The sequence below is a fragment of the Rhinoderma darwinii genome, chromosome 1, assembly GCF_050947455.1.
Source record: "Rhinoderma darwinii isolate aRhiDar2 chromosome 1, aRhiDar2.hap1, whole genome shotgun sequence".
In the NCBI taxonomy this organism is placed as follows: domain Eukaryota; kingdom Metazoa; phylum Chordata; class Amphibia; order Anura; family Rhinodermatidae; genus Rhinoderma; species Rhinoderma darwinii.
This window is the reverse complement of record NC_134687.1, coordinates 267,239,732-267,260,325: the sequence shown is the minus strand read 5'-3', so window position 1 is coordinate 267,260,325 and position 20,594 is coordinate 267,239,732. Positions and strand designations below refer to the sequence as shown.

Here is a 20,594-nt window from a genome sequence, read left to right as displayed (position 1 = left end):
CATTGCTTTACAAATGTTGGGGTTTATTTTTACAGACTAATTCCAATATATTTAGAGAAAAACCTGTGTGGTCAAAATGCAAACTATACCCCTAGATAAATTCCTTGAGAGGTGTAGTTTCCAAAATGGGGTCACTTTTGGGGTGTTTCCACTGTTTTGGCACCACAAGACCTCTTCAAACCTGACAAGGTGCCTAAAATATATTCTAAAAAAAAAGGAGGCCCAAAATCCACTGGGTGCTCCTTTGCTTCTGAGGCTTGTGTTTCAGGCCATTAGTGCACTACGGCCACATGTGGGATATTTCTAAAAACGGCAAAATTTGGGCAATAACATATTGATTTGCATTTCTCCGGTAAAACCTTCTGTGTTACAAAAAAAAATGTATTAAAAATGAATTTCGGCAAAAAAATAAAATTTGTACATTTCACCTCTACTTTGCTTTAATTCCTGTGAAACACCTAAAGGGTTAAAACACTTTGTGAATGCTGATTCAAATGCCTTAAGGGGTGCTGTTTTCAAAATAGGGTGACTTCTAGGGATTTTCTAATATATAAGGCCCTCAAAGCCACATCAGAACTGAACTGGTCCCTGAAAAAATGGCCTTTTGAAATTTTCTTTAACCCCTTAAAGGGAATGTGTTGCCAGCAAAACATGTTTTTTTTTTTTTTTTAGTTAAACAATTAGTGTGTAGGTGATTAAACATTGTTCTCATTTTTTTTATATTTTTTTTCACGAGTCCGGAAATATTATAAATTGGATTCAATTTATAATATTTCCCAGCACTGGTCACTAGATGGAGCAATTCCCAAAATTGCAGCATTGCATGTGGTAAAGCAACCACATTGCTTTATGCTGCAAAATTGGGAAAAAATCCCTCGCTCTAGTGAGCTCTCAGAATCCCCCCTCCTTTATCCTGGCTAGTGCCGGGAGAAACGAGGGGTTTGAACGGTATAACCTCCTACACTGTGTGTCGCCATTTTTTGAGCTAACGCACAGTGTAGAAGGTTTACATACACTAGTAAACACACACTGAAACACGAACATACATAGAAATCACTTACCTGCTCCAGTCGCCGCCGGTCCGTCTGCTGCCGCTGCTCCATGTGCACAAGTCCTGAAGCCGCGACCGGAAGTAGTAATCTTACTGTCCGGCCGCGACTTCCGGTCCACAGGAAAATGGCGCCGGACGGCGCGCATTTCAAATTGGACTGTGTGGGAGCGGCGCATGCGCCGTTACCACACACACGGCGTACACCATAGTGGATGGAACGGGCCCCGTTCGCAGTCCCTATGGGACTGGAGCTGCTGTATTCCATGTCTGTATGTGTCGTTAATCGACACATACAGAAATGGAAAAACAAATGGCAGCCCCCATAGGGAAGAAAAAGTGTAAAAATAGAAAAAAGTGACACACAAACACACAAATAAATATAAACGTTTTTAATAAAACTGATATATAAAAAAAAATTTTGGTGACACTGTTCCTTTTATGGACGCAGCCTTGTTTTGGCCTTAAGGTTCAGAGCCCATTTTTCAAATCTGACATATTTTACTTTATGTGGTAATAACGTCGGAATGCTTAAACCTAGCCAAGCGATTCTGAGATTGTTTTCTCGTGACACATTGGGCTTTATGTTAGTGGTAAAATTTGGACGATATATTCAGTGTTTATTGGTGAAAAATTACAAAATTTAGAGAAAATTTATAAAAAATAGCATTTTTCAGAATTTAAATGCATCTGCTTGTAAAACAGACGGTTATACCCACCCAAAATGGTTACTAGTTCACATTTCCCATATGTCTACTTTAGATTGGCATAGTTTTTTGAACATTCTTTTATTTTTCTTGGACGTTACAAGGCTTAGAACATAAACAGCAATTCCTCATATTTTTAAGAAAATTTCAAAAGCCTTTTTTTAAGGTACCTGTTCAGTTCCGAAGTGGCTTTGAGGGGCCTATGTATTAGAAACCCCCATAAAACACCCCATTTTAAAAACTAGACCCCTCAAAGTATTCAAAACCGCATTTAGAAAGTTTATTTAACCCTTCGGTCATTTCACAGAAATTAAAGCAAAGTAGAGGTGAAATTTGCAAATTTCATTTTTCTTGCTGAATTTCAATTGTATTCAATTTTTTTTCTGTAACGCAGAAGGTTTTACCAAAGAAACACTACTAAATATCTATTGTCCAGATTCTGCAGTTTTTAGAAATGTCCCACATGTGGCTCTAGTGTACTCCTGGACTAAAACACAAGCCCCAGAACCAAAGAAGGACCTAGTACATTTTGAGGCTTTTTTTTTTTTTTTTTTATTATTAGAATATATTTTAGGCAGCATGCCAGGTTTGAAGAGGTATTAAGGTGCCAAAACAGTAGGAATCCCACAAAAGTGACCCCATTTCGGAAACTACACCCCTCAAGGAATTCATTCTTTGTTACCATTTTGACCGCACAGTTTTTTTCACAGCACCTATTTGAATTGGGCTGTGAAATTGAAAAAAATGACGAAATTTTTTCCAATAAGATGTCATTTTTTTTATTAATTTCTTATTTTCACAAGAAATAAAATACCTAATTTTGTTGCCCAATTTGTCCTGAGAGTGGCAATACCCCATTTGTGGTGATAAACTGCCGTTTGGGCCCATGGGAGGGCTCAGAAGGAAAGGAGCGCTATGTGTTTGTTGGAGTCCAGATTTAGCTGGATTGGTTTTCGGGTGCCATGTCGCATATGCAGAGCCCCAGAGGTAACAAAGCAATGGAAACCCACCAGAAGTGACCCCATTTTGTAAACTACACCCCTCAAGGAATTCATTTATTGGTGTTGTGTTCTTCTTTTCACAAGAAATAAAATACCTAATTTTGTTGCCCAAATTGTCCTGAGTGCGGCAATGTCCAATTTGTGGTGATAAACTGACGTTTGGGCCCATGGGAGGGCTCAGAAGGAAAGGACCACCATTTGGCCTACTGGGGATTTTCTGGTGCGAAGTCATGTATGCAGAAGCCCCTGAGGTACCAGTACAGTTGAAACCCCCAAGAAGTGACCCCGTTTTAAAAGCTACACCCCTTAAGGCATTCATCTAGAGGTGTAGTGAGCATTTTTACCGGAGACATACACCCCATAAACTGTAATGTGGGTTCTAACGGGTATGGCAATACCCTCAATGTGGCTGTTATCAGCTGCCTGGGCACACTGCAGGGCTCAGAAGGGAAAGATGAGGGGGATAAGATGTGCGGAGTGCATCAAGGTAAGTGAAACTGGGGTAGATTAAAAATCTAGGGATGTATGATACATTTTGAAGCACTCTTTCATACGGAGCCTTAGTTTTTCAGGACACGCGTCACATTGATATATTGTGTCTTCCCTTATCCCCCTCTTATAGCAGACTTTGTACCTCTTTTGACTTTTTCCTTTCTTGCCAGTCTGGGGAACTTCTCCTGGAAAGTGTTGCCCTGGCACGATGCGTGTGGCCCGGCTTCCAAAAGTTCTGGGTGTCCGATTTTCTTGGTCCCTAAAGATAAGGTTCTTGATAATCACCTCTTGAAATTCCAGGAAAGTTCCCCTCTGGCCTGCACATCGACGTAGCACGTACACATTGTACAATGTCATCTGTGTGATGTGCATGGCCAGCTTCTTCTACCACACCGCATGGCACTGTAGGGCTTCAGGACTTGATCTGACAAGTCCACCCCACCCATGTACCTATTGTAGTCCAGGATGCAGTCTGGTTTGGGGGTCGCTGTACTGGTACCTCGTACAGGTACATGGGTACTGGTGTGGCATCTCTCGTCCTTGTACTTGACACACAATATATTACTGCTGGATTGTGCCCTGCTCTCACCCCTTCTGAGTGTTTGCCCAAGCAGACTCTTAGGGAGGCCTCTCAGATTTTTTCTAGCAGTGCCGCATGCAACAGGACTTCAGGAAGCGAGGCAGTTGAAGAGTGGGACGCTGGTATAAAAATTATCCAGGTAGAGTTGGTAACCCTGGTCCAGGAGTGGGTGCACCAAATCCCACACAATTTTTGCATTCACTCCCAGTAAAGGGGGGGGGGGGCATTCTGGGGGCTGAGCACTGGTGTCCTTCCCTTCATATATCCTAAATTTGTAGGTATACCCTGATGCACTCTCACACAGCTTATACATCTTCACACCATACCTTGCCCTCTTACCCGGCAGGTACTAGCGGAATTGAAGCCTCCCTTTAAAATGTACCAAGGACTCCTCAATAGAAATTACACGTCTCGGTGGTGTATGCTTGGGAAAACCGTGCGCTGAAACTGTCTAATAGGGGTCTCCGTTTATACAAACTGTCAAAACTGGGGTCGTCTTGGAGTAGGCAATGCTCGTTCCAGTTCAGTTCTGAAGTTGCTTCGAGGTGCCTATATATTCGACACCCCCATCAAACACCCCATTTTAGAAACTAGACCCCTCAAAGTATTCACAACAGCATTTCGAAAGTTTATGAACGCTTTAGGTGTTTCACAGGAATTTAAAGAGGCTCTGTCACCAGATTTTGCAGCCCCTATCTGCTATTGCAGCAGATCGGCGCTACAATGTAGATTACAGTAACGTTTTTATTTTTAAAAAAACGAGCATTTTTGGCCAAGTTATGACCATTTTTGTAATTATGCAAATGAGGCTTGCAAAAGTCCAAGTGGGTGTGTATTAGGTGCGTACATCGGGGCGTTTTTAATACTTTTACTAGCTGGGCGCTGTGAAGAGAAGTAACATCCTCTTCTCTTCAGAACGCCCAGCTTCTGACAGTGCAGATCTGTGACGTCACTCACAGGTCCTGCATCGTGACGGCCACATCGGCAGCAGAGGCTACAGTTGATTCTGCAGCAGCATCAGCGTTTGCAGGTAAGATCGACTTACCTGCAAACGCTGTTGCTGCTGCAGAATCAACTGTAGCCTCTGGTGCCGATGTGGCCGTCACGATGCAGGACCTGTGAGTGACGTCACAGATCTGCACTGTCACAAGCTGGGCGTTCTGAAGAGAAGAGGATGTTACTTCTCATCAGAGCGCCCAGCTAGTGAAAGTATTAAAAACGCCCCGATGTACGCACATAATACACGCCCACTTGGACTTTTGCAAGCCTCATTTGCATAATTACAAAAATGGTCATAACTTGGCCAAAAATGCTCGTTTTTAAAAAATAAAAACGTTACTGTAATCTACATTGCAGCGCCTATCTGCTGCAATAGCAGATAGGGGTTGCAAAATCTGGTGACAGAGCCTCTTTAAAGCAAAGTAGAGGTGAAATTTACATATTTATTTTTGTCAGAAAATCCTTTTTATACGATTTTTTTTTTTTTATATAACACAAAAGGTTTCACCAGAGAAACGCAACTTAATACGTATTGCCCAGATTCTGCAGTTTTGATAAATATCCCACATGTGGCCCTAGTGCGGTAATGGACTGAATCACCGGCCTCCGAAGCAAAGGAGCACCTAGTGGATTTTGAGGCCTCTTTTTTTTTTTTATTAGGCACCATGTCCGGTTTGAAGAGGTCTTGTGGTGCCAAAACAGTGGAAACCCCCCAAAAGTGACCCATTTTGGAAACTAGACCCCTTGAGGAATTCATTGTAGTTTTCTTGGGGTGCATGTGGCTTTTTGATCAGTTTTCATTCAATTTTTAAGTGGCGTGGTGACTAAAAAACAGCAATTCTTCTATTGTCTTTTTATTCTATTTTTTTTACAGCATTTGCCGTGCGCTATAAATGACATATTCACTTTATTCTGCGGGGTGATACGATTACGGCGATACCAGATGTTTATAGTTTTTTTTTATCTCTTATGGCGTTTACACAATAAAATAAGTTTTGTAAAAAATCATTCCCTTTTTGTGTTACCATATTCTGAGAGCCAGAACTTTTTTTTTATTTTTCCATCAATAAAGCCGTGCGAGGACTTATTTTTTGCGTAACGAACTTCAGTTTTGATCAGTACCATTTTTAGGTACATGCGAATTTTTGATCTCTTTTTATTCTATTTTTTGGGAGGTGAAGTGACCAAACAATTGTGATTGTGGTACGGTTTATTATTATTTTCTTTTACGGCGTTCACTGTGCGGGATAAATAACGAAATAATTTTGTAGCTCAGGCCGTTACGGACGCGGCGATACCAGTTATGTATAGTTTATTTGTTTTATCTATTTTTATTAATAATAAAGGACTGATGAGGGAAAAGGGCGGGATTTTTACTTTTTTTACTTTTATTACTTTTAAAACTTTTATTCTCTTATTTTTACACATCTTTTTTTAACTTTATTATTTTGTCCCACTAGGGGACTTGAGGGCAGGAGGCCCTGATCGCTATTCTAATACACTGCACTACATGCGTAGTGCAGTGTATTAGAGCTGTCCGCTACTCACTGACAGCAAGCATAGTGGGTCCTGACTTTGTCGGGACCCACTGGGCTACCGTCGATGGCATAGCAGGACGCCATTGTTTGGTGTCCGGCTGCCATAGTCGCGTGTTGTAGTATCGTGTAGCAGGCCGGCGATGGAAGCTTAACCCCTTAGAAGCCGCGATCTCTATTGAACACGGCTTTTAAGGGGTTAAATAGGCTCTGTCACCAGATTTTGCAACCCCTATCTGCTATTGCAGCAGATAGGTTCTGCAATGTAGATTACCGTAACGTTTTTATTTTTAAAAAACGAGCATTCTTGGCCAAGTTATGACCATTTTTGTAGTTATGCAAATGAGGCTTGCAAAAGTCCAAGTGGGTGTGTTTAAAAGTAAAAGTCCAAGTGGGCGTGTATTATGTGCGTACATCGGGGCGTTTTTAATACTTTTACTAGCTGGGCGCTCTGAAGAGAAGTATCATCCACTTCTCTTCACAACGCCCAGCTTCTGGCTGTGCAGATCTGTGACGTCACTCACAGGTCCTGCATCGTGTCGGCCACATCGGCACCAGAGGCTTCACTTGGACTTTGGCAAGCCTCATTTGCATAACTACAAAAATGGTCATAACTTGGCCAAAAATGCTTGTTTTTTAAAAATAAAAACGTTACTGTAATCTACATTGCAGCGCCTATCTGCTGCAATAGCAGATAGGGGTTGCAAAATCTGGTGACAGAGCCTCTTTAATCAGCGGGGACACAGCGATCAGTCCCCGCTGTAGGAGCTGCGGTAGCTGCTGTACGAGACAGCAGCTTTCACCGCTCCTGTATGTGTCGGGAGGACGGCCGAAACAGCCATTACTCCCGAGACGTACTATTAGGTCATGGAGCGCGAAGAGAGCTACCATGAGCTAATAGTACGTCCAGGAGCGGGAAGGGGTTAAAATATGAGAAATTGCTGCTAAGTTCTAAGCCTTGTAACGTCCTAGAAAAATAAAAGCACGTTCAAAAAAATGATGCAAACATAAAGTAGATATATGGGAAATGTTAACTAGTAACTATTTTTCATGGTATTACTATCTGTTTTACAAGCAGATACGTTTAAATTTAGAAAAATGCTACTTTTTGCATATATTTTTTTTTTTCCAAATTTTGGTGTTTTGCTCAAATAAATACAGAAATTATCGACCCAAATTGTTTCACTAACAAAGTAAAACATGTCACTAGAAAACAATCTCGGAATCTCTTGGATAGGTAAAAGGATTCCGATGTGATTACCACATAAAGTAACACGTGTCCGATTTGGAAAAATCTGCTGTGTCCTGAAGGCCAAAACAGGCTGGGTCCTGAAGGGGTTAATAGTAATTAACCCCATCATGTTTCTCAGTCATAATGAGTTAATGTGTAAGGTGCATGATGGGGTTAAATACTATTAATGTCCGGCACATGGAGGTTAAATTCATCGCACCTCGTGCCTCACATTAATAAGTGAAAGAAAGCAGTGTTTTTTATTTTTTACAGCGTACACATCATAAATGACCCAAAAAAAATTGTTTAGGTTATTACGGCCGCACCAATACCGAAATATGTGTATATTTTATGTATTGAGACTTATTTTAATGTTTATTGTAAAAAAAAGGTGTATGTGTATTTTTTATTTAATATTACTTTTGCTTTTACTTTTACATTTAAACTTTAATATACTGACATTTATATGCCAGTACATTAGCCTGTTTACGGATAGTACATAGGCAGTTGATAGGACATACCTAAGTACACCCTAACAAGAAATATTGTCAGACAGCCCTGGGGTCCTTCAATAGACCCTGGGCTGTCTGGCCATATATGGTATGTCACTCAATCGCGTCACAGGGATTCCTGTGACGCAATCCAAGGGGCATCCCCGCTTCTCATTTTCCTCTTGAATGCTGCGGTGGCGGTCAGCTTTGATCGCAGCATTCAGGAGAATAGCAGCAGAGATGAGAGGTTTCTCTGATCTCCGCCGTTCTAGAGCGGGCTGCGGCTGTGTAATACAGCAATTGCCCCGCTCCTGACATTAAGTGCGCGCGCGGTCAGCATGAGGTGATGCGGCAGGTGCTGCACTAATGAGCGGCGGTTCAGGCACTGAAGACAGAACTTGGGGGTGTTTTGCAGTGCGCCCGCCATGTTCGGTATTCAGTGCCGCCGCTCATTAGTGTAGCGCTGGCCGCATCGCATTATTCTGACACCAAGCACTTGTCAGGACTCGGGAGAGATTATCTGTATTACACAGCCGCAGCCCGCCTCTTATACATACATGTGTTACAATGCTAACGTATCGAAATACATGAAATAACGGTATCGAACAGTTTGGGTGTGCACGGTTTTGAAACTGTATCAGGTTTTGATGCATCGTGCATCCCTAGTAGTGAGCATTTTCACAGGTCTTTACCATAAGAGTGCGCTGTAGATGGCGCAAAGTTACAAATTTGCCACTGAAATGACAGATCTAAGGAAAAGTTGCAATTTGCCGTGCCCATCTTGTGCCACTGGGGAGACACATTGTTTATGTGGAAGTAAACCGCTGTTTTGGCACAGTGTAGAAGGGAGGGAGCGCCATTTGCCTTTTTAGAGCGTGGATTTTGCTTGGTGGTAGTTTTGTTTGGAGTTTTACTGATATTTTTAGTTTTATAATGTGGGGGCATATGTATTCTGTGCGGAGTACATCAGTGTATAATAATGGGGTAAACAAAAAACAATAAAATAATCCATAAATGTGTGGTTTTTGATTCTGGTACAACCATTTAAACTATATGCATGAGTAGAAACGATCCTTTCTGCACAGGCCAGTGTCACACTGATAGATGGTGTCCTTTCTTCTCTCCATTTTGTTACACACTACACCTTTTGCAGTTTGGGGAATTTTGCTGGGAAAGTGTTTTCCTGGTATAATACGGGCACCCTCTCTTCCAGCGTATAGTTTTGTGCCCTACTCTTCCTGGTTCCCTAATTTTAGGGCCTTGATAAATTGCCTCTTGAAACAGAAGAAATGTTCCCCTCAGGCCTGCGTATTTATTTTTTGTTCCTGACTTATTGGAGCGTTAACTAATTTTTATTTTTTCATAGACTTAGTGGTATGAGGACTGTATTTTTGCCGGACGAGCTGTAGTTATCATTGGTACCATTTTGGGGTGCATGTGACTTTTTGATCACTCTCTTTTTATCCTACTTTATTTGGGAGGCAAGGTGACCCAAAAACAGCAATTCTGGCATAGTTTTTTTTTTTTTTTTTCTATACAGCGTCCACCATGCGTTATAATATTTTTGCACAATAAAATTACTTTTTGTAAAAAAAATATTTTTCTGTTGCCATGTTGTGAGAACCATAACTTTTTAGTCGGAGCTGTATGAGAGCTGGTTTTTTGCGGGATGAGGTATAGTTTTTATAGGTACCGTTTTTGGATACATGCAACTTTTTGATCACTTTTTATTCCAATTTTTGTAGGGCAAAGTGACCAAAAAACATAAATTCTGACATTTGTTTTTACTTTTCTTTTTTGTTTCCTACGCCGTTCACTGCATGGAATAAATTACAATATTTTTCTAGCTTTGGTCACGGCAATACCAAATCAGTATGGTTTATTTATTTATTTTCAATAATAAACGACTTGATAAGTGAAAAAGGGAGATTGTGTTTTACTACTTGAAACTTTTTTTTTTTTTTTTATATTCTTTGTTGTACCTTGAAGTCCCCTAAAGGGACTAAAACAGTCTGAGGTTTTTTTTCTAATACATTGCACTACACAGTGCTGTGTAGTGCAATGTATTAGATCTGTCAGTCGTTCACTGACAGTGAGCTGATTAGGCTTCGCCTCAGAGCGGGGCCTAATCGGCTACTGTAATGGCAGAGCAGGGTTCCATTGTCAGGCTTCCTATTGCCACAGCAGCAGTCGGCAGCCTTGCGATCGCATGGCAGGGCTGCCGATCTGCTATCCACCTCTAAGATACACCACAGAAAAAAGTGGGACATAGAATAAGATTAAAAACACAAAAAAAGGCCATACTCACAAATTGGGCAAATCTAGGCCCAGCAAGACGCAGACAGGTCAAAAATGCTGCTGAAGGAGCGTGCTCAGGTGTGTTAAATAATAGGCACTCCCATTATTATTTAACACACCTGAGCACTCTCCTTCAGCAGCATTTTTGACCTGTCTGCGTCTTGCTAGGCCTATATCTGCCCAATTTGTGAGTATGGCCTTTTTTTGTATGTTCAACCTCTAAGATGCAGCAATCGCTTTCGATCAATGCATCTAAAGAGTTGATGGCAGGGATCGGAGCTAGCTGCGGTTCCTGCTGCTACAGGTGGATGTCCGCTGTAACATACAGCAGACATCCACCGCTGATTACGCCGGCTCAGCTCCTGAGCCGCCGTCATCTTGCCATCTGCTTTGGTAACCCTTTAGGCCCCGCCTCTGGGCGGGTCCTGGAAGGCTTTCGCACTAGGGATACGGAGAGGCCAATATTAGGCCTCCGGTTTTTTTGCAGCCATGACACCCCGGCAGTTTCGTTGCTGGGGTGGCAATATGCTGCAAACTGCTTAAATGCAGCAATTGCTTTTGACCCCTTCTTTTAAGGGGTTAATGGCGGGGATCGAGTGGAATTCGGTCCCTGCCGTTAAAGCAGTGTGTCAGCTGTAACATATAGCTGACACCGGGGGATGGTGGCACCGACTTAGCTTCTGAGCCTGTGTCCACCATTTGTCGTACGGCAGATTGCAGGAAGCACTAGCTTTCCATGACTTATCTATACGACAAATGTCGGGAAGGGGTTAACAGACTCTGTAGGTGTGTATGTATTAACATCAATATCTGTGACCTGTAAATCACCCCAAATATAATACCGTTTATAAGTATGTCCTTAGTTACATAGTGCATACATTAAAAAAAAACTAGCCCTACTAAATATAGCAACGCCTCATCTCAACTTCTCTACATATATCAGTGAAAAATATTAAATAACTACAAAAGTTAGAAAAATCATACAAAACAAGTGATGAAAATATGAATAAACATAAAAGTGAGGAAAAAGGATAGAGGGAAGGGAATTGGAAGAATTTGAGTATGAAACCATCATCATACACTAGATACAACCATATCTATGTAATTATAAGGGTCTAGCTTAGACACAAGCAGCGGCCACTAATCGAATAGAAGTCAGATATGTCTTTTTAAAGACGGCAACATCCGCGGTGTAGCATGGATAATCGATCAACAGAAATCTAAATATGCAAACTGAACACAAACAAAAGAATATACATGCAGTTAAAAAGTAAATTAACCCCTTCAGGACACCGCCTGTTTTGGCCTTGTTGCACAGCCGATTTTTTTTTTTTCAAATCTGACGTCTGTTTATGTGGTAATAACTCTGGAATGCTTATACCTACCCAAGCGATTCTGAGATTTTCTTGTGAGATATTGTACTTTGTGGAAAAATTTGGTCGGCAAATGTAATATTTATTTGTGAAAAACACCAAAACGTAGAAAAAATTTGCAAAAAATAGAATTTTTCTAAATTTAAATGTATCTGCTTGTAAAACAGATAGTAATACCACACAAAATTAGTTGCTAGTTAACATTTCCCATGTGTCTTCTTTATTTTCATCGTTTTTTGAACATCCTTTTATTTTTTAGAACTTCAGCAGCAATTTATAACCTTTTCAAGAAAATTCCAAAAGCCTCTTTTCAGAAACCAGTTCCGTTCTAAAGTGACATTGAGGGCCTTATATATATATGAGAAAGTCCCCGTAAAGCACCCCATTTTAAAAGCTTCACCCCTCAGACTTTAAGAATGCTGTTTTGAATACTTTCTTAACTCTTTAGGTGTTTCACAGGAATTAAAGCAATGTAGAGGTGACATTTTGAAATTTTTTTTTTTTTTGTCGAAATTCATAAAAAAAAAATCTTTAACACAAAGTTTTATCAGAGAAACGCAACTCAATATTTATTGCCCACATTCTGCAGTTTTTAGAAATATTCCATATGTGGTCCTAGTGTGCTAATGGACTGAAGCACAGGCCTCAGAATCAAAGGAGCACCTAGAGGATTTTGGGGCCTCCTTTTTATTAGAAAATATTTTAGACACCATGTCAGGTTTCAAGGGCTCTTGCGGTGCCAAAACAGTGGAAAACCCCCAAAAGTGACCCCATTTTAGAAACTACACCCCTTGAGGAAATTATCTAGGGGTATAGTGACCGTTTTGACCCTGCAGGTTTTTTGCAGAAATTGGAAGTAGGCCGTGAAAATTAAGATCGACATTCTTTTAAAGAAAATGTGGGTTTAGCTAATTTTTTTTCTAATTTCCACAAGGAGTAAAGGAGAAAAAGCACTGCAACATTTGTAAAGCAATTTCTCCTGAGTAAAACAATACCCCACATGTGGGGGCTGTTTGGACACACGGTCGGGCTTAGAAGGGAAAGAGCGCCATTTGGCTCTTGGAGCTCAAATTTAGCAGGAATGGTTTGTGGCGGCCATGTCGCATTTTCAAAGCCCCTGACGGACCAAAACAGTGAGAACGGCAAAAAAGTGACTCCATTTAGGAAACTACACCCCTTGAAGAATCCATCTAGGGGTGTAGTAAGCATTTTGACCCCACAGGTGTTTCATAGATTTTATTAGAATTGGGCAGTGAAAATAAAAAAAAAATCCTTTTTCTTCAATAAGACGTAGTTTTAGCTCAAAAGTTTTTCATTTTCTCAACAAATAAAGGAAAAAAAGAACCCAACATATGTAAAACAATTTCTCCCGAGTACGGCAATACCTGATATATGGTCATAAACTGCTGTTTTGGCACACTGCAGGGCTCAGAAGGGAAGGAGCGCCATTTGCTTTTGGAGTACAGATTTTGCTGGATTGGTTTTTGGGCGGTGTGTCACATTTGCAAAGTCTGTGTGGGACCAAAACAGTGTATTCCCCCCCCCCACACCAGAAGTAACCCCATTTTGGAAACCACACCCCTCCAAGGTATTTACCTACGGTTGTAGTGAGCATATTAACCCCGCAGGTGTTTGGCAGAAATTTGGTGTGCACGCGATGTTGCAGAGTGAAAATTGGATTTTTTTCCATAGATATGCCAATATGTGGTGCCCAGCTTGTGCCACCATAACAAGACAGCTCTCTAATTATTATGCTGTGTTTCCTGGTTTTAGAAATACCCTACATGTGGACCTAATCTTTTGCCTGGACATTCAACCAGGCTCAGGAGTGAAAGAGTACTATATAATATTGAGGCCTTTTATTTGGCGACTTTACAAAGTATTGGTTCACAATTGCACACTGCAGTATATGGTACCAACAATCAATTGTAAAGCGCTAAATAAAGTACAAAAAAATATGAATTAGGTGTGTGTAAAAAAAAAAAAAAACAACTTGTCCCATTTTCCTCTAAAGTAATGTAATGTAAAAATTAACTGGTATCGACACATCTGTAAAAGTCCGATCTATTCTAATATAACAGTATTTAACCCGCACGGTGAACACCTTTAAAGATAAAATTCTTCAAAATTCCCAAATTGCTGTTTTTTGGTTACCTCCACTCACCCCAAAAATTTAATAAGTGATCAAAAAGTTGCATGCACCCAAAAATAGTACCAATAAAAACTACAACTCGACATGCAAAAAAACAAGCCCTCGTACTGCTCAATCAACCGTAAAATAACAACCGGTATAATGACACAACATACATTTTCTTTAACTTTTTATTTTTTTAAACAAATAGTTTGATTTTTGAAACTAGATTTAACCATGAAAAAAATATATAAATTTGGTGTCGCCGTAATCCTAGTGACCCGCAGAATAGAGATGGCATGTATTTTTTTTACTACACGGCGAAGGTCTTAATAAGAAAACCCAAAAAAGGAATCGCTGTATTTTTTTTTTTTCCCTCTCACCCAACAAATAATTTTTTTCAGTTTCCCAGTGGTACATTTAAATACTAAAAAGTACAAACTACAACTCGTCCCGCAAAAAAATAATTTCTCAAACGGCTATGTCAACGGAAAAATAAAACAAGTTATGGCTTTTGGAATGCGGGAAGAAAAAAAAACTAAAAATGGCTGTGACGCCAAGGGGTTGACACAACATTTTTTGGAAATGTCTGTCTTTTATATATGTAGGTAATGCACTTGCTCAGTTTTGGCCCTTGGAATGGAAGGCACACTGTTACAATACTGCCAAGCCTGTATCACTATTGGGCCTAATTCACATACAAGTATTTCATTATCTGTGTGCTGTCCGTTTAAATTACTGACCGCACACTGACAAATGCAATTCATTGGGGGCTATTCCCACATACGTGCATTTTCACAGAGTGTGTCCGTTTTGTAGAACTCACTCGCTCTTTTCTGTCCCATTGCGGATCGAGCGTGCCCGTTTAAGTATATGGGTGCGTGAAAAAAGCGGACGAGGTCTGTGTTCTGTCTTTTTTGCACGCATCAGTTTCTAAAGGAATTCAGAGAAAAAAAGGAAAGTAAAACCCAGGAAGAGGAGAAAAATGGATGACACACGGGCAGTCATGCAAGAAAAACTGCCCTTTTTTGCGGTTGCAAATTGGACACGCTCGTGTCAGTAAGGCCTTAGGCCCTATGCTATTCAGATGACCGGTATAGTTTGCCGTGTGACGGCCGTTCATTTAACAGCTGCTGCAGTAAAAAAAAAAATGGACCCAAAAAGGGGCTATTCACACGGCTGATTTTTTGACGGCCTGTCAAAGAATAGGAGTCTGTTGGATGTGATCCGAGTGACAGCCGAGATTGCTGCCACTCGCTCTCTACTCACAGCACATCCATGTAAGTAATTGCACATTTTTTGCTGTAGGTAGTGCCACACAGCCCCCTTGTAGATAGCACCCCACGACCCAGTAGATGGCACGCCCTCCCTCCTGTAGATGGCGCCTCTGTAGCTCCCTGTAGGATCGAAATCCCTCTGGATTGTTCCCCTGATGTCTGTCTGCATATGGACATTGACATCCGGGACAAGTCCTGCTTCCCAGCCAGAGTGTTGCCGACGCTCTGACCATGGATTCTGCTCCAGGAGATGCCCCTGATGTCACTATCCACATATGGACAGTGCCATCCGGGGCTCCTCTTGAAGCAGAATCCCCGGGCAAGAGCATTGCCAACGCTGACATCACTGTCCCAGCCAGAGGGATTCCGCTCCTACAGGGATCTACAGTGGCGCCATCTACAAGGGGGCAGTGTGGCACTATCTACAGAGGGCATCAACATCTGCTGTCCGTATTGCAGAGAAATCAGCCAAAGCTGCAGTACACGGTTCAATGGTTGTGAGGACATGATGCAAGTAAAAAAAATAGCAGAGAAAAAGCCAGAAACGAATGCAAAGAAGCTCCGGGAACAGACAAAGCTTTCTATACTCTGAAAGCAAGACAAAATGGTAAATGGCCGATGATGTGACCTTCCTGTGGGTATTTTTAGTGGTTTGGGACTAAAAATATTGACAAATGAAATTAGCCTGTTTTTAAAACAGACCGTACAGAACAGGTCATAATCGGCCGTTAAAAGCGGAAACACGGAACGGATGCAAAATGGCTGACACCCGGACCCTGTCGGGTGAATAGTTTTAGGCCCTATTCAAGCAGCAGGGATAGTCAGCCGTGTGATAGCTGTTTATTTAATGGCCGTCACACGGCCGCAGTAAAGAAAATAGACCCCCAAATGGGGCTATTCACACAGCCGTTTTTTTGACGGCCTGGTAAATCAGACCGTCAAAAAATTTAACATGCCCTATTTTGGACCTTTCTCACGGCCGCACGGCTCCCATAGAAGTTGGATGTGATCAGAGTGACGGCCGTGCTTTCTGCCACTCGCGCTCTCCTCCTCCTCACAATGCGAAGTGCATTTAAGGAGATTTTTCTTTGCTGTAGGTAGTGCCACAGCCCCCTTGTAGATGGCACCCCCCTCCCTGTAGATCTGTAGATAGCGCTACAATAGCTCCCGGTAGGAGCAGGATGGATCTGGCCGAGGTTTCTGCTACTAGATGCAGCCCCTGATGTCACTATCCATATATGGACCGTGACATCCCCGGCCACAGCATTGCTGTGGCTTCCGCTCCAGGAGAAGTCTCTGATGTCGCTATCCATATATGGACAGTGATATCCGGGACAACTCCTGGAGCGGAATCCCTGACCAGAGGGATTCCCGCTCCTACAGGGAGCTACAGTGGCGCTATCTACGAGGGGGTGCTGCTATTTAACCATGGGCCTGTGGCCCTATCTACAGAGGGTATCAACATCTGCTGTCCGAATTGCAGAGAAATCGGCCAATGCTGCAGTACACGGTTCAATGGTTGTGAGGACATGGTAGCAAGTTAAAAAAAATAGCAGAGAAAAAGCCAAATGAGTCACAATTAGCCGATCAAAACAGCCAAGAAAAACTGCAGTTTTGTTCTGTTTTTCTCAGCCATTTTGCATCAGTTTCCGTTTTGGGTCGTGTTTCCGTTAACGGCTGACACCCTGTCGTGTAAATAGAGCTTTAGAGTGTAGTGCAGCTTTTTTCCCTGTGTTTTTTTGCAAAACTGCCAAATCCCATGAGATTCAATGGGAAAAGTAGCACACAGTTGGTGAACATATGGAATTCTAAGCACTGTCAATTCTGCTATTTTTTTTCATACCCTATGCTTTAAGAAAAATCATTTAGGATATAAAATCATACATTTAGTGACCTCACTGCTTCAGCTTTTGTTAGTCTAAATTCCTGTACTTTTGTTTTCTGATGTTTCTTAAAGAGGCTCTGTCACCAGATTTTGCAACCCCTATCTGCTATTGCAGCAGATAGGCGCTGCAATGTAGATTACAGTAACGTTTTTATTTTTAAAAAACGAGCATTTTTGGCCAAGTTATGACCATTTTTGTAATTATGCAAATGAGGCTTGCAAAAGTCCAAGTGGGTGTGTTTAAAAGTAAAAGTCCAAGTGGGCGTGTATTATGTGCGTACATCGGGGCGTTTTTAATACTTTCACTAGCTGGGTGCTCTGAAGAGAAGTAACATCCTCTTCTCTTCAGAAAGCCCAGCTTCTGACAGTGCAGATCTGTGACGTCACTCACAGGTCCTGCATCGTGACGGCCACATCGGCCCCAGAGGATACAGTTGATTCTGCAGCAGCATCAGCGTTTGCAGGTAAGTCGATCTTACCTGCAAACGCTGATGCTGCTGCAGAATCAACTGTAGCCTCTGGTGCCGATGTGGCCGTCACGATGCAGGACCTGTGAGTGACGTCACAGATCTGCACTGTCAGTAGCTGGGCGTTCTGAAGAGAAGAGGATGTTACTTCTCTTTAGAGCACCCAGCTAGTGAAAGTAATAAAAACGCCCCGATGTACGCACATAATACACACCCACTTGGACTTTTGCAAGCCTCATTTGCATAATTACAAAAATGGTCATAACTTGACCAAAAATGCTCGTTTTTAAAAAATAAAAACGTTACTGTAATCTACATTGCAGCGCCTATCTGCTGCAATAGCAGATAGGGGTTGCAAAATCTGGTGACAGAGCCTCTTTAACTTACAGGATGCAAATATAAAAAGTAATGACTTGCAAGTTTTGTTGTGGATTTCACCCTTTACATTGCATTTCAGGTTTTGGCAACCTAAATACCCAGTGGTTGTCAAATCATTACTAAGAACTGGTTTTGCTTCTACTTGTCATCCATCTATTTTTATGCTGTTCACTCTTTGACTGCTTAGCAATTAACTCTTAGGGTATGTTCGAACGTGCACGTCCGTTACGGCTGAAATTACGGAGCTATTTTCAGGTGAAAACCGCTCCTGAATTTCAGACGTAATGGCAAGTGCAGGCGTTTTTCGCAGCGTCAATTACGGACGTAATTGGAGCTGTTTTTCTATGGAGTCAATGGAAAATGGCTCCAATTACGTCCCAAGAAGTGACATGCACCTCTTTGACGCGGGCGTTTTTTTTCCGCACCGTTTTCTGACAGCGGCGTGTAAAAAAAAAAATGACCGTCTGCACAGTACATCGTAAAACCCACTCAAATGAATGGCCAGATTTTTGCCGACTCTTTCAAGCAGTATTTTCGGCCGTAATTCCAGGTGTAAAACGGGAAAACAGCTCCTGATTTTCAGACTTTTTTAAGCCACTCGCGATTTTCGCTGCGTTTTTTACGTCCGTTTTTGGAGCGGTTTTCAATAGTCTATGAAAAACCGCTCAAAAAACTTCCTAAGAAATGTCCTGCACTTCTTTTGACGAGCCGTCACTTTACGATCCGTATTTTGACGACGCATAAAATAAAGGCTCATGGGAACAGAGCATCGTAAAACCCATTGCAGGCAATGGCCAGATGTTTGTAGGCGTATTAGGGAAGTTTTTTCAGGCGTAATTCGAGGCGTAAAACGCCCGGATTACTTCTGAAAACACTGCCTGTGAACATACCCTTACTAGGGATTTGTGGGACCTTGTTTTTCTCTCAAGACTGCTATGGCTACATTTAGAAATCAAAGGGTAGGTACTAACGTAGCAACCGCTGTGTGGCGAAATACTAAACGTGTTTTTTCACGCGCGGTATAAAAATGTGTGTGCGATTTTGCAGCTTAAAGGGGTTTGTCCATCACGGACATTTATTCCATAATGTCAGATAGATGCGGTTCCACCTCTTGGATCCGCATCTATCTGTAGAACAGGGGCCCCCTAAACCCTGTTCTAGCTTTTTCTGTTCCCCATGCCTTCCGGGCCACTTTGTAATTTCCGTGTGATTAGGAAGACAGCGTAGCTCGTACTCCATAACTCCCATAGAAGCGAATGGCAGTTACGGAAGCAGTGTAGGACGTGATACCTCTATTGGAGTTCCGAACACAGCATAGCTGATCGATGTACATAGTTTTCCAAATTTCAGCCATGTAATCCGGAAGTGGCCTGGAGGCAGCGGGAGTCAGAGGTAGAACGGGGTTTAGGGGGCTGCACCCATTCCAATTAATAGCTGACCATGTAATATGTGGCTAGCCCGAGTACGTACACCAGTGCAGGAGCCATTGTTACCACTCTAACATCCATATACCCTATAAGGGCATATAGACAGAATCTGTCTACATGCGAAAAGTTAGGCGGTTAAGGTCAGAAGGCCAGGATCACACACGCTGTTTTTGTCTCCTTTTTCCTGGATGTAAAAGGAAGGAAAGGTATAAAGAAAAAACTCGTGTCCACTTCCGTGCTTGGCTGAAAAACTGAGCCAAAAACTGCCGCAAGACTGCATCAAAACTACAAGTGTAATCCTGGCCTGAGGGGGTGTTCTGATAAGCAAGAAACAAACCTGAAATAAGTAGTAAAATGTCTCCTTAGACTCATCATTATGTTTTTTAATATATATATTTTTTTTTAAACGAAATTCCACAGTGCTTCCTACACTGCTTGACTATCTGTCACACTTCTGTGTTTTGGGCAGACAATCTTGTTACCGCTGCATCCCCTTTCGAGCTTTCTCCCACCCTGACACAATCTTACTACCCTGCCCACAGCGATTGATTCCAAACAAAGATGATTATTTGTGACTGCTTAACTTTTTTAATTTACATTTATTCATGTACCTTTTTTTTGCTGTGCCTGGGAAACCCCTTTAACAAGTTGTTGCTTTTAAGTGACTTTGGAAAATGAAGATTTGTACATTATTGTACAAGAGTTAACATTATTTTTGTGTATTTGTATTTTTTCCCCAGAATTATAAGAATATACTTTTCTTGCACTTAATAGCGGACTTCCATAGCAAGGCTATCTTTTCTACTAATCTTACGATGTCAAATCCCCTCAAGCAAGTTTTTAACAAGGACAGAACATTTCGCCCCAAACGAAAATTTGAGCCTGGCACTCAACGATTTGAATTGCATAAGAAAGCTCAAGCATCCCTTAATGCGGGACTAGACTTAAAATTGGCGGTCCAGCTGCCACATGGGGAAGATCTGAATGATTGGGTGGCAGTTCATGTTGTGGATTTTTTCAATCGCATCAACTTAATCTACGGTACAATCAGCGACAGCTGTACTGAGCAGTCATGTCCAGTTATGTCTGGAGGACCAAAGTATGAGTACCGGTGGCAAGATGAAACTAGATATCGAAAACCCACAGCACTTTCTGCTCCAAAATACATGAATCTATTAATGGATTGGATAGAAGTTCAGATAAACAATGAAGACATTTTCCCTACAAATGTTGGTAAGCATCATACGCTGCATAAATTCTTCTGTTTTACTCCC

The 20,594-nt window shown here is 41.7% G+C and overlaps 1 protein-coding gene across 2 annotated transcripts in view; it reads left to right on the top strand.

Annotated features, from left to right (window-relative positions):
- LOC142741053 (MOB kinase activator 3A) overlaps positions 1–20,594 on the top strand; it is a 56,275-nt gene that overhangs the window by 14,609 nt on the left and 21,072 nt on the right. For both annotated transcript variants that reach the window (XM_075850448.1, XM_075850455.1), the window contains exon 2: positions 20,061–20,553. In XM_075850448.1, coding sequence (XP_075706563.1) covers positions 20,136–20,553 — 418 coding nt within the window. In that variant the 5' untranslated portion in view covers positions 20,061–20,135. The remainder of the gene's footprint in view (positions 1–20,060; positions 20,554–20,594) is intronic.